The sequence below is a fragment of the Colletotrichum godetiae genome (genome assembly GCF_030913485.1).
Source record: "Colletotrichum godetiae strain CBS 193.32 chromosome Unknown BDP55scaffold_132, whole genome shotgun sequence".
Lineage (NCBI taxonomy): Eukaryota > Fungi > Ascomycota > Sordariomycetes > Glomerellales > Glomerellaceae > Colletotrichum > Colletotrichum godetiae.
Window position 1 is genome coordinate 17,992 of NW_026851380.1, and position 11,845 is coordinate 29,836.

The following is an 11,845-nucleotide window of genomic DNA, read 5'->3' on the forward strand; positions in this document are numbered from 1 at the left end:
CGATCTTACCTCAAGTTGCACACGGGATGGAACAATGAAGGAGCATGGCAGTAAATCATTCCCTTTGTCGCCTTCCCGTTGATCGAAAACCACGGCAAGGGGGCTGAGACTGACACTGATCGTTTCTCTGATGAACTGGTCGGAAGCTAAAACGGCTTCGAGAAGCAACTGTGGGAAGTTCGAGCCGGAACCTGGCGATTTTGGTCTTTACAAGGGACTGGGATTCATTGCGAAAATCTCCCGAAGATCAATTTGCACCTAGGGTCGGCCACATGTCATCATTCTTCATGAGGGAGAATCGTCTTGTATGCCACTTTTACCTTCCGCATCCGGGTGGTTTTTGAAAGGATGTCGAGGTCATTACAGATATGGATGATGGATTATGCACCTTATGTTGGAGCTTGGCACAGATAGTAAGTTGAATCAGCGTCATAACCCCTCTTCAAAAGCACAAATCGTAAGTTATCGATATCAACGTGGACTCTTTGTTGTTGACTTCGGAATGGGCAGTATGACTTGCTGCCGGCGGTCTGACAGGTAGAAGTTGATGGAGCCCATTGGTCGGTCCGTCGGAAACTCAAAATTAAGTCATGGTGGAAGTCGGTCTTGAGAATGACAGACCGATACCGAGTACAACTCGGACTCGAGAGCCACAGATTGCCAAACGAATCGAGTCTGATAGGAATCAATCAGTAGCAACAGAGATCTTGGGACAAGCATCACAAATACTCCGTTACCACTATCGCTGTTCAGTCCAGTTGATTTGTGTTCCTCATGTTCAGTTGAAGAGACGGCACACGGCTCCAGGAGCATGAAGCATAGCGCCCACAGTCCCACCTCGAGACGCGCTGGGTCTAAACCGTCCAATGGAGAATTCGGATGGACTCGGTTTTGGGTGACTAGGTAGACTGGTCTGAGGCTGAAGCTCAATCCGAACCCAGGAGTCCCTTGGACCCTAAAAAACTGCCTCAAGTGACCGTGCCCCCCCTCCCCCCCCAAAATGTTTCGTGAGCCAGGCTCAGGTGCGTCGTCGTGTTCCGTTCCCTCGTACCTTAGCCGTAGCGCAGGCGCTCCCCGGGCGAGGAAAGGCGAGGGTGTGTTTGCGTATGCCGGCGGATAGGATGGTAAGGTTGTCGTGAGCGTGTGGCAATAGTTTCTGGCACCCATCAGCTCAGCTTACCCAAATCCAGTCAGTTCAATCCAGTCAGCCCAGTCAGTCTTACATGCTCCCCGGGAAGTGCCATGAATAGTATTTAGTTGGAAATGCACAGCCGGACCTAGCCCTGACTCGATGTCTCACCGGTCAAGGAATGGTATCCGTACACCTATCCGCAAAAAGAGGTCTTCAAGTCCTCGTGGATGATGGGCAGAAACTGGGACCTGTATGCGATGTGACATCTGACATATATCTAGGTAGGCGGTGCGCAGGGCAAGGAGCGGATAGATATTGGTTATCTGGACAAGTTGAGATTAGTGCGAGGTTCTCGCGATCCCCCCACTGATCTCTTTGCCCAGAAATAGACCAAGAGCGCAAGGTGGTCAAAAGGAGATGGAAGGAGAGAAGTGGGAGGGGGCCCGGCCCAGGTGTGGCGCCCGAGCACCGAAAGCTGCAGTGCGGGCTGGGATCACCCGTGCGAGTCCCGCTGGTCACTTCGGCCACGCCCGTCGAGTCGTTGACACACTTCTACATGTGCCGTACGTTTTTTTTTCAGTGTCACTCTTTGCTCTTGTGTCTTGTATGTCTCGTTGCTCAGGGTCGACTCGTGGCAATGATGCAAAGACTCGCGGCGCCGGGTGACGGCTTTGGTGTAGCCCATGAGGTAATCAACAACCTTGGTCAGGGGTGGAGTTCGGGAGCAGCGTACGGAGTAGTGTACGGAGTAGAAAAAGAGACTCAAGACTAAGGAGGCGAAACGGGAAACCAATTTAAAAAGCCAAGATCAGGATAAGAGCAGGGGGGAAGAAAGCCAGGAAACTCTTGTTGCTGGAGTTTTAACTGCAAAAAGCAATGGAAGGAACCAACCGCACGAGCCCCAAAACGAATGCAGCCATTGCCCGTCGTGCAATATGGAACATGGCAACACTAAACATTTTGTCAAGCTGGGTTGGCGCTGAGAGCGTTGCAGTATTGCAGCTAGAGTCGCAGTTTCTCTCATAGAAATGTTCAATATTCCGTTCCAGGTGTCCCACTCACACACTCAGACACACCAGCAGCGCTGCAGCCAGCGATACTGCACACCCCCTTCGGGCCATTGGGGCCACTTCCCTCCCACACACCCCTGCCTAGGTAGGTACCTTAGGTGGTCTCGAGTGAGAGTCCCACGATTGCGCCAGATGATTACCTTAGATCCCGGCTACACCGCGCGCACCCACACGCCGCCGCCGTTCCGTCTTCTTCTGATGCTGGTTTGTGACTTTTGGTTCACTGGCCGCTCCTGTTGCCGCTGCATTGCATCCTGGTGTGTGGGCATTCCCATTCCCACTCCCACTCCCATCACTTCCATGGACCATGGGTCCCATTCCTGCCGGTGCACGAAACTTTGGCTGACAAAAGCCGACCTTCCGCTTCCGTCCCTACCCCAAGCACAAGCCTCTCACTCTCTTGCCTTCCTGCTGCCCATCGTGCCATTGATTGCCGCCGTTCTTCTTCTAGCCTCCCGGGCCCTTGATTCTTAATCCTACCTTGACCCGGCCTCTTTCTTTGCGCACTACTCACGTACGTACACTTGCTTTTACGCACCAACATACTCTCCGTACGCACACACGAACACGTAGACTCGTACACTCAAACACCACGATACCCACCTTTTCAGTATCCGTACATAGTACTCGGAAGCCGGTCTTCTGGAGCATTCCCCGAAAGCCTCTTACTTCCGGCTTTACCTCGAGAGTCCTCGCTTCTTCTCGACCTCGAACCCGTCTTCGAATAACCTCACGAGAATACTCTTCAACCTCTCTATGGACAGCTAGCCCTACATGAAGATTGGCGCTAGATAGCTGTGGAAAACGTCCCGAAACCGAAGCGCAACCAAACACCGAGGCTGGCCCTACACTCCTACCGTGTCCGCGTTCCGAGCGCAAACTCTCCAGAGACAAACCGACAACATGGCTCCTCCGGCCATTAGAGTCCCGAGGAAGAGCGAGAGTGGTCCCATGGCTACTCTCGCCACACCAACAGCAACCCAGTGGGCGACGACGACTCTCAAGGTTGGCGGCATGACGTGAGTTGCGCTCTGTTGCGATGTACTTTCGCTTCGATATGCTTACCCAATTTCAACAGATGCGGCGCATGCACTTCAGCAGTAGAATCAGGCTTCAGAGGTGTAGAGGGCGTAGGAAGCGTCTCTGTCGCTCTGGTCATGGAGCGAGCAGTAGTAATGCACAACCCCGAAGTCATCTCTGCCGAGCAAATCGCCGAGATTATTGAAGACCGAGGATTCGACGCCGAAGTACTTTCCACCGATCTTCCCTCACCAATGTTCCCAGCGAAGCAAGACCTGTTTGATGCCGAGGAGGACAGCGGACTGATGACAACCACAGTCGCCATAGAGGGAATGACGTGCGGCGCGTGCACATCAGCTGTTGAAGGAGGGTTCAAAGACGTGCCGGGTGTAAAGAACTTTAGCATATCCTTGCTCTCCGAAAGGGCTGTCATTGAGCATGACCCGACACTGCTCAGCGCCGAGAAAATCGCGGAAATCATCGAGGACCGGGGCTTTGGCGCTGAGATTGTGGACAGCGAAAGCGCACAAGAAAAGCCCAGAGCTAGCAGCAATCCCACGAGCTCTGTCGCCACTACAACAGTTGCAATTGAGGGCATGACCTGCGGCGCCTGTACGTCTGCGGTTGAGGGCGGCTTCAAGGAGGTGGAGGGTGTTTTGCGTTTCAACATCAGCTTGTTGGCCGAGCGCGCCGTCATTACCCACGACACAACAAAACTTCCGGCGGAAAAGATCGCCGAGATCATTGAGGACCGGGGCTTCGGTGCTGAGATTCTGTCGACGGCTTTCGAGACTTCTGCCAATGGATCAGGAGGAAACTCTACCGCCCAGTTCAAGATTTACGGCAACCCAGATGCCACAGCCGCCATGGCCCTGGAGGCAAAGCTGCTTACCATCACCGGTATCAACTCTGCCAAGCTCAGCCTGGCTACCTCCAGATTGACGGTCACGCACCAGGCCAGCTTGATCGGCCTGCGTGGAATTGTCGAGGCTGTCGAAGCCGAGGGCCTCAACGCACTCGTGTCCGACAACGACGACAACAACGCCCAGCTCGAGTCTTTGGCTAAGACTAGAGAGATCAACGAGTGGCGGAGAGCCTTCAAGTTGTCTCTGTCATTCGCTATCCCCGTATTTTTTATCAGTATGATTTTGCCCATGTGCTTCCCAAGCCTAGACTTTGGCAGCTGGGAGCTTCTCCCCGGCATCTTCGTTGGCGATTTGGTCTGTTTGGCCCTCACGATACCCGTCCAATTTGGCATTGGAAAGCGTTTCTATATTTCAGGTTGGAAATCCATCAAGCACGGGTCACCGACCATGGACGTTCTCGTCATCCTTGGCACCTCCTGCGCCTTCTTCTTCAGCATCATGGCCATGCTCGTCTCGTTCCTCTTCCCGCCGCACACGAGACCCGCGACCATCTTCGATACTAGTACCATGTTGATCACCTTTGTTACCCTCGGCAGATTCTTGGAGAACCGCGCCAAGGGTCAGACTTCCAAGGCCCTCTCCCGTCTTATGTCTCTCGCACCGTCCATGGCTACCATTTACGCTGACCCGATCGCCGCCGAAAAGGCTGCTGAGGGTTGGGAAAACTCGACTGTTTCCGGCGAACCCAAGACACCCAACCGCGATGGCCATGCTGCAGAGGAGAAGGTCATTCCCACCGAACTGCTCCAGGTTGGCGACGTTGTCATCCTTCGCCCTGGTGACAAGATTCCGGCGGACGGCATGATGGTCCGCGGAGAGACCTACGTTGACGAGAGCATGGTGACTGGCGAGGCCATGCCTGTCAACAAGAAGAAGGGCAGCTATCTGATCGGCGGTACCGTCAACGGCCATGGACGTGTGGACTTCCGAGTCACCAGAGCCGGCCGCGACACGCAGCTCAGCCAGATTGTCAAGCTCGTCCAGGATGCCCAGACCACTCGTGCTCCCATTCAGCGACTCGCTGACACGATTGCTGGCTACTTCGTACCAATCATTCTTATGCTCGGTTTCCTTACGTTCCTTGTTTGGATGATCCTTAGCCATGCGCTCAAGAACCCGCCCAAGATCTTTACTCAGGAAGCTAGTGGCGGTAAGATCATGGTGTGCGTCAAGCTCTGCATCTCTGTCATTGTCTTTGCCTGCCCCTGTGCTCTCGGCTTGGCCACTCCTACCGCCGTCATGGTTGGCACCGGTATCGGTGCTGAGAATGGCATCCTCGTCAAGGGTGGTGCCGCTCTGGAGACGACGACTAGAATCACCCAGATTGTTCTGGACAAGACTGGCACAATCACCTACGGCAAGATGAGCGTAGCCAAGATGAGTCTCATCTCATCCTGGCAAGACAATGAGTGGCGCCGCCGACTCTGGTGGCATATCGTCGGCCTCGCTGAGATGGGCAGTGAACATCCTGTTGGAAGGGCTGTTCTCAATGCCGCAAAGACTGAGCTCGGTTTGGACGAGGAGGCCACCGTCGACGGCAGCGTTGGCGAATTCAAGGCTGCTGTAGGAAAAGGTATCAACGCCCTCGTCGAACCCGCCGTCAGCAACGAACGCACCCGCTACCGCGTCCTCCTCGGCAACGTCCGTTTCCTCCGCGAGAACAACGTCAACGTCCCAGCCGAGGCTGTAGAGGCGTCTGAGCAGCTCAACGCCAAGGCCAACTCCAGCTCCAAGAACACCTCTGCCGGCACCACCAACATCTTTGTTGCCATTGACGGCGAGTACACCGGTCACCTCTGCCTCGCCGATACAATCAAGGAGGGTGCGGCTGCTGCCATTGCTGTCCTCCACCGAATGAAGATTAAGACCGCAATCGTCACTGGCGACCAGCGTTCTACTGCCGTTGCCGTCGCCGCGGCCGTCGGCATTTCCCCCGACAACGTATTCGCTGGTGTCTCTCCTGACCAGAAGCAGGCCATTGTCCAGCAGCTCCAGGATCAGGGCGAAGTCGTCGGCATGGTCGGCGACGGTATCAACGACTCCCCCGCCCTCGCAACCGCTGACGTCGGTATTGCCATGGCCAGCGGCACAGATGTCGCCATGGAGGCGGCCGACGTCGTCCTCATGCGTCCCACCGACTTGATGGACATTCCCGCCGCCCTCCACCTCGCCCGCTCCATCTTCAACCGTATTAAGCTCAACCTCGCCTGGGCCTGCTTGTACAACGCCATTGGCCTCCCCTTCGCCATGGGCGTCTTCCTGCCCTTTGGCTTCCACCTCCACCCGATGGCCGCCGGCGCCGCCATGGCCTGCAGCAGTGTCAGCGTCGTCGTCAGCAGTCTTCTGCTCAAGTTCTGGACGCGCCCAAGCTACATGGTCGACCCCTCGGCCCAGACCAAGCGACGCGGATTCGGCATCCTCAGTAGAGTCAAGTATGTCGTTCGCAGACTCAGGGGCAAGCGGACGCAGGATCAGGGCTACGTCCCGCTGGCCAACATGGTTGATCGGGATGAGTAAGGGATCAGTGTCAATTTTGTATTGTTTTGTGAATACTTGTACAGAATCAGGGGTGGCCTCCATTTGGGGCAAATTTGGGCTATCGATTCCAAGCCCCCTCTTCTCATCAGAGAAAGAAAACATAGTTTATCTGGCGTTGAAGCCGGACGGTTTCCCTTTGTTTTGATCCGTGCTTGGTCTTCTCGCTGTTTTAGTAGCATAGCAATGGAGTTATAATGCGGACGTTAAATCACTTCAGACAACGTTTTAATTGTCCTCGTGTTATTTTGTTGTCATCCGTGTCTCCAAATTTTCCTCTGTGAAGCTATCCGATTGTACAGAATGAAGAGATACAAGAAAGAACCACGTCCCATATTATTTCCCCTTGCTCAGATTTCATTTAAGAGATGGAAGACACGAGAAAGAAGAAATATTGCCGCTAACGCCACGCTATGCAATAAACAATAACAACAATGATACAAAAAGATGACATCGCAGAAGTGGGAAACCCATCACCTGTCCACTGCCTTAAACGCCAGCAAAAGTCTTGCCGATGATTTGACTCCCGACAACCTCAGTTGAAAGCTGCGCCTCCTCTGCCTCCTCCTCACTCAGCATCCGACTCCACAGCCTCAACTCATCGACGCTCACGTTCCTCTTCTCAAGCTCCCACTTGACGCTCCCAGGTAAGGATGCACCGCCAATCAACGGCACGGCATCACCTCCAATCTCGCCAGGACCCTTGCCGTTATTCTTGGACAAGATGCCAAAGCGCAGACCAACCTCAGTGACGGTGACGAGGATGGAGATGACGATGAGGACGATGATGATCCAGGTGATGTAGCTCATCTTTGCGTCGGCGACCGAGTCGGACAGGATCTCGGCGAGGTCGAGGAAGACGCGGCAGCGCTCGTTGAGGACCTTGATGCGCGGGTCGATTTCGAGGTATTCCCGGATGGCGACGTAAAGGGGGTGGAGTGTGGGTTCCGAGTCCCAAAAGAAGTTGGGGACGTCGAGGATATTGGATGCTGGTGAGTTTTGTTAGATGGGAGATTTCGTGGTTGGAGCCAAATCTGGTTCCAAGTATGCCACAGGCCGGAAACAGAGGTAGGGAGGGCTGAAGGTAACTTACATAGGTTGATGTCGACACGACTCTTGAACAAGCGGCCCAGGATCTTGACAATCTCTGTTCTCGTCATGTTCAACTCGCCCGTGAGTGCTAGCCTCTTGGGTACGTGTTGCGCATCTAGCATCGTCTCGCTCATGCGCTCCTCAAATAGACACAACTTTGTGCTCTGCGCGATGGCGTGGCTAATGGTCAGCTTCACCATGTGGTCGCTGCGTGGCAGCAGGGTAATCATGTCGTTAAAGATGCGCGGCCTTTTCACTTCGTGGCTGTACTCGAAATGAAACTCCTCCGTCTCAAAGTCCTCCTCGTCAAGCGGGCGGGTGAGCAGAGAAAGCCCCGCCTCGTTCTGGGCAAATGTCAGGTCCGCGAGGATGTCCTTCTCCTGATGCTCTGTGAAGTTCCAAAAGACGACGACACCGTATGAGAAGAGAAACATCTCGGCAAACGCCTTTGCGTCTGGGATCCGCGCCATAGGGGACAAGTTTGGGTCGTCGGGAGATTGCTCACGGTGACTGCGCTGGGAGGACTCATCACCGAATCCGTTGTTGCCGTTCATGGGGCTTCCGTGGACGGGACTGCCGTTGTATCCGTCTTCAAAGTAGCCCTCGTGGTAGTCGCGCTGTTCGCTCCGCTCAATCTCCATGTCCAGGACCGTCTTGCCGCTTCCGGGGGTCTTAACGATCGGCCGGCTGCGAAGGCGGTAGCCCTCTGTACCATTCAGGAGAGGTAGCGAGTACACAACGTACAGGCAGTCGTCGTAGAGCTTTGTCTTTGCGTCGTGCTTGGTTCGGAGGAAATCCGCCGTCGATTTCATCTTGTACGATTGTGCCGTACAATACGCGGTCAGTCTAGCCAGCTTTTCCTTGCGCTGAACCTTGGGAAGACGCTCCGCATAACTCTTGCCTCGGATGCCGCCTCTCTTCCGCAGCACGTCGAGCTCCTCATCGCGCAGCGGCCTGTTCTCCTCCATCTCAATCTCTCTCGCCATCTTGTTCGCCTCCTCATCCAAGTCCTCGTCAGAACCTGGCTTCTCGTCCGTCTCGGGCAACAGAACGAGCTTCTCGCTGATCTTGGTGGTGCGAGACGGCATATTTTGGCCGCCCGTCCTGGACTGCAGGTTGGGTAGCCCTGTGCTGGGGCGCCGAGCGTTTGCGAGGCCATTGCCAGGGCGCTGCGGTGGCGGTTGTGGTTGAGACTGTGGTTGAGGCTGGGGCTGGTTCTGCGGTGGTTGCACTCGAGGCTGGCCCGAGGGGATGTCGTAGGCGTGCTGAAGGACGTTGTCGACGGAGATGAAGCGCATTGCAGGTCGGGCGGGGACGTTTCCGATGCCCGTATCCTGTCGTTGGAGGGCACCTCTCGGGGGTGGAGGTCGTTCTCGCGAGTCGGTCACCTACAGTAGACTCGCATTAGCATTTGGCGTAGACTCGATTATGGGGAAGGGAATGCGACGGACCAGCACCGACGGGCCTCGTTTTACGGGCGCCATTCTCGCGATTGTCTCGGGGATCGTTGGTGTTTGATGATTAGAGAAGAAAAGTCTCTATCGCACAAGGGGTGCAAATATCATCAAACAGAGGTTGGAATCGGAGATGTAAAGAGGTCAAAGACACCAAGTCTCATTGGGTGATTGTCCGCGTGGTGTCGACATGACGGAAGCAGCTCAGGAAAGTTCAGAGCGCTTGCACCGCCACAGTTCCACATGTGGCTGACTGATAGGAGGTGCCTCACATACGTCATAGGTTCTTCGCCAGCTCGCTCACTCAACACCAATGCTTCGTTCTCACGATGGTCAAAGTTTTGGAGTGTTTTGCAGGACAAAGGAGATGGAAATTAGATGATGATAGATGATTTCAGGATTCAAAAGTGGCAAAAGCTCGGCCGCCCTCATGGGCGGCCTACGAAAACCTCCAACTCTTACCAACCTCAGGTGTAGCGATGCAAGGATTTTACACGAGACTCGAACTCGAGACCTATGAGTGCGGAGCAAATCAAACGAGGACATTCTCCGCTACGTCATAGGCCTTGGCGACAGAGTCTCATCTTGTTGCGAATTATAGAGGTATCGAGGGCGGGTGGTGTGTTTGAACCTAGATGGATAGCTGGCGTATTCGGAAAGTCATGATTACACGCTGGGTATTCGCTGGTTCTCCTGGCGAAGCTTCTCGAAGTGCCTATCTTAGCTGATGATTCGTCTCTGGGTACCTTGGCATGATCTAACTTGAGATGGATGACAGGCCCACGATTTGTATAGGAGAGTTATTGGGTCTTGAAGAATGATTAACCTTGCTGGATCGCTCTAGGATAAAGACTGGTGCCGAGATGCAGTACATAAGACAAAATTACTAAACAATGAAAGAAACAGTAATAATACAGTCAAGCTCACTACGGAGAGATATTCGTAGCAAAAAGTACATCTTCGAATAGCAATCGTAAGTCATAAGTGCCCCTGAGTTCGTTTATCCTTCCAAGTTACGTGTATGAAATCTCGTTATTGCTTCATAACTCTCTGGCAATGATCCCATTCAAATACCGGTCATCTTGCCTTCGCTTCTCATGCGCAAACGTTAAACCCTCTGATGTAACTACCACAGCCCACAACAGCGCCAGCCCGGCGCTCGTGATAACCAGGACTTGCTCGTTGTCGGTGAGCGAGGCCTTTGCCAATATACTCGATGCCTGCGAAAGTTGGACGATGAAGAGTGCAACCCAAGAGCATGAGACGATGTAGCGCAAGTTCTCGATCTAGGGGCTCCCTCGTCAGCTTACTTCAGCTTGTATCAACTCTGTGAGAGAAAGACGTACCTCAACCTCCTCCAACACCTTCTCCCAAAACTTACTAATCCTATTCTCACCCATGTTTCGCCTTATGATATCCTCAATGCGCTGCACAGGTAGACAGACAACCAGCTCTCCATAGCCCCTTGCCAAAACATCTGCAAGAGCAACAAGTCTCTCTGCCCTCTCCCGTTCCCGCCCCTCTGTATCGAGACCTGACCTCGTTCCATCAGCTAGGCTACGGTAGAGGGCAGGTAGCTCGCTGAAGTGGCCTAACACGGTCCTCGCCGTGGGTGGCTGACGCATAGGTAGACGATGATACAGGTATCTGTTCTCCGCTGGAGTGAAAGACCGGCCCAACAAGACAGCTGCGGCAAGACCGCGCTGGAAGGGTCCCGACTCTCCAACTTGATGGTCATTCGTTGTCAGCGAGGGAACTTTGGCAATGACAGGAACCTACCATGAGACACTGGACCGGAGCATCCGTCTCACCGGCCCCCAAACAGGTTTCCACATGAGAGACAGAGAAAGAGAAAGGGAGACGTACCTTGTTGCACTTGTTCGGCAACACCGTCAGGAGAAATAGGGGCCACCGGCCGTTGAGGCTGCCCCCGGCCACCCCGTGTGCGCCCTTGGTCTCGCCGTCTATGCGACATGATGCAATATGGGCTGATGTAACGATTCGAGAAGCGATCCGATACGACGGCGCTGTACGAGGTCTCGAAATGAGACATTGCGGCACGAAACTCTGGACTGTTTGTTGGATATAAGGGAAGCCTGAAGGACGGCCGTTTCTTGTTGCTTGACGAGGATTTTCGTGCCCAACAACAGATTGCAAACCTGACGGATGCCAAATTTGGATATCCTGCGTACGTTGAGATGGATCGAAATCACGGGTTAGGAGAAACCCGCCCCGAAGACTACGTGAAGGGCGATGCGAAGTGGAATCACGGCCAGGAAAGCCCCGATCGTTGGAGGATGATGACGGGAGTGGACTGAAATCGCGGATGTCCAGGAGAACTCCGCCCGGTATTACTGAAGACGAGAAGAAGGTAAGCCAGAATCACGGACGTCCTTGACAGTAACGCCGCTCTTGGCAGATTGGTTCCTACTTCGAAAGAGAAGAACTACTGATGAGCCAAAATGACCAACCAAGGTTGGCAGAGGGTAATGCAGGAAGTTTCACAGCCCTCTAGGTACGTGGCGAAATCCAAACCCCAAGCCTCATCATGAAATGCCAGAAATTCAATTATCGTTAACGCGTGTCGATGAACCCTCCCCTAACGCCTAGCCAGCA

General features: G+C 54.1%; 4 protein-coding genes across 4 annotated transcripts; 2 read left to right on the forward strand and 2 right to left on the reverse strand.

Annotated features, from left to right (window-relative positions):
- Nucleotides 1-1,000: 1,000 nt before the first annotated feature.
- BDP55DRAFT_639426 (uncharacterized protein) lies at nucleotides 1,001-1,798 on the forward strand (the record flags this gene model as incomplete). The annotated part of the gene is made up of 5 exons (XM_060573251.1): nucleotides 1,001-1,094; nucleotides 1,258-1,382; nucleotides 1,414-1,480; nucleotides 1,522-1,695; nucleotides 1,755-1,798. 5 exons carry the CDS (start codon nucleotides 1,001-1,003, stop codon nucleotides 1,796-1,798), a joined length of 504 nt encoding a protein of 167 aa, XP_060421445.1.
- A 1,307-nt stretch (nucleotides 1,799-3,105) lies between these two features.
- On the forward strand, nucleotides 3,106-6,665 carry BDP55DRAFT_735515 (heavy metal translocating P-type ATPase; the record flags this gene model as incomplete). Its single annotated transcript, XM_060580326.1, has 2 exons — nucleotides 3,106-3,221; nucleotides 3,281-6,665. 2 exons carry the CDS (start codon nucleotides 3,106-3,108, stop codon nucleotides 6,663-6,665), a joined length of 3,501 nt encoding a protein of 1,166 aa, XP_060421446.1.
- Nucleotides 6,666-7,172: 507 nt separating this feature from the next.
- Nucleotides 7,173-9,259, reverse strand: BDP55DRAFT_568872 (uncharacterized protein; the record flags this gene model as incomplete). Its single annotated transcript, XM_060570715.1, has 3 exons — nucleotides 7,173-7,672; nucleotides 7,777-9,163; nucleotides 9,227-9,259. The coding sequence occupies 3 exons, from the start codon at nucleotides 9,257-9,259 to the stop codon at nucleotides 7,173-7,175; spliced, it is 1,920 nt and encodes a 639-aa protein (XP_060421447.1).
- Nucleotides 9,260-10,195: 936 nt separating this feature from the next.
- Nucleotides 10,196-11,563, reverse strand: BDP55DRAFT_79905 (uncharacterized protein). Its single transcript, XM_060581226.1, has 3 exons — nucleotides 11,096-11,563; nucleotides 10,576-10,955; nucleotides 10,196-10,515 (listed from the first exon to the last, which is right to left on the reverse strand). The coding sequence occupies exons 1-3, from the start codon at nucleotides 11,280-11,282 to the stop codon at nucleotides 10,270-10,272; spliced, it is 813 nt and encodes a 270-aa protein (XP_060421448.1). The 5' UTR covers nucleotides 11,283-11,563; the 3' UTR covers nucleotides 10,196-10,269.
- Between the last annotated feature and the right edge of the window lie 282 nt (nucleotides 11,564-11,845).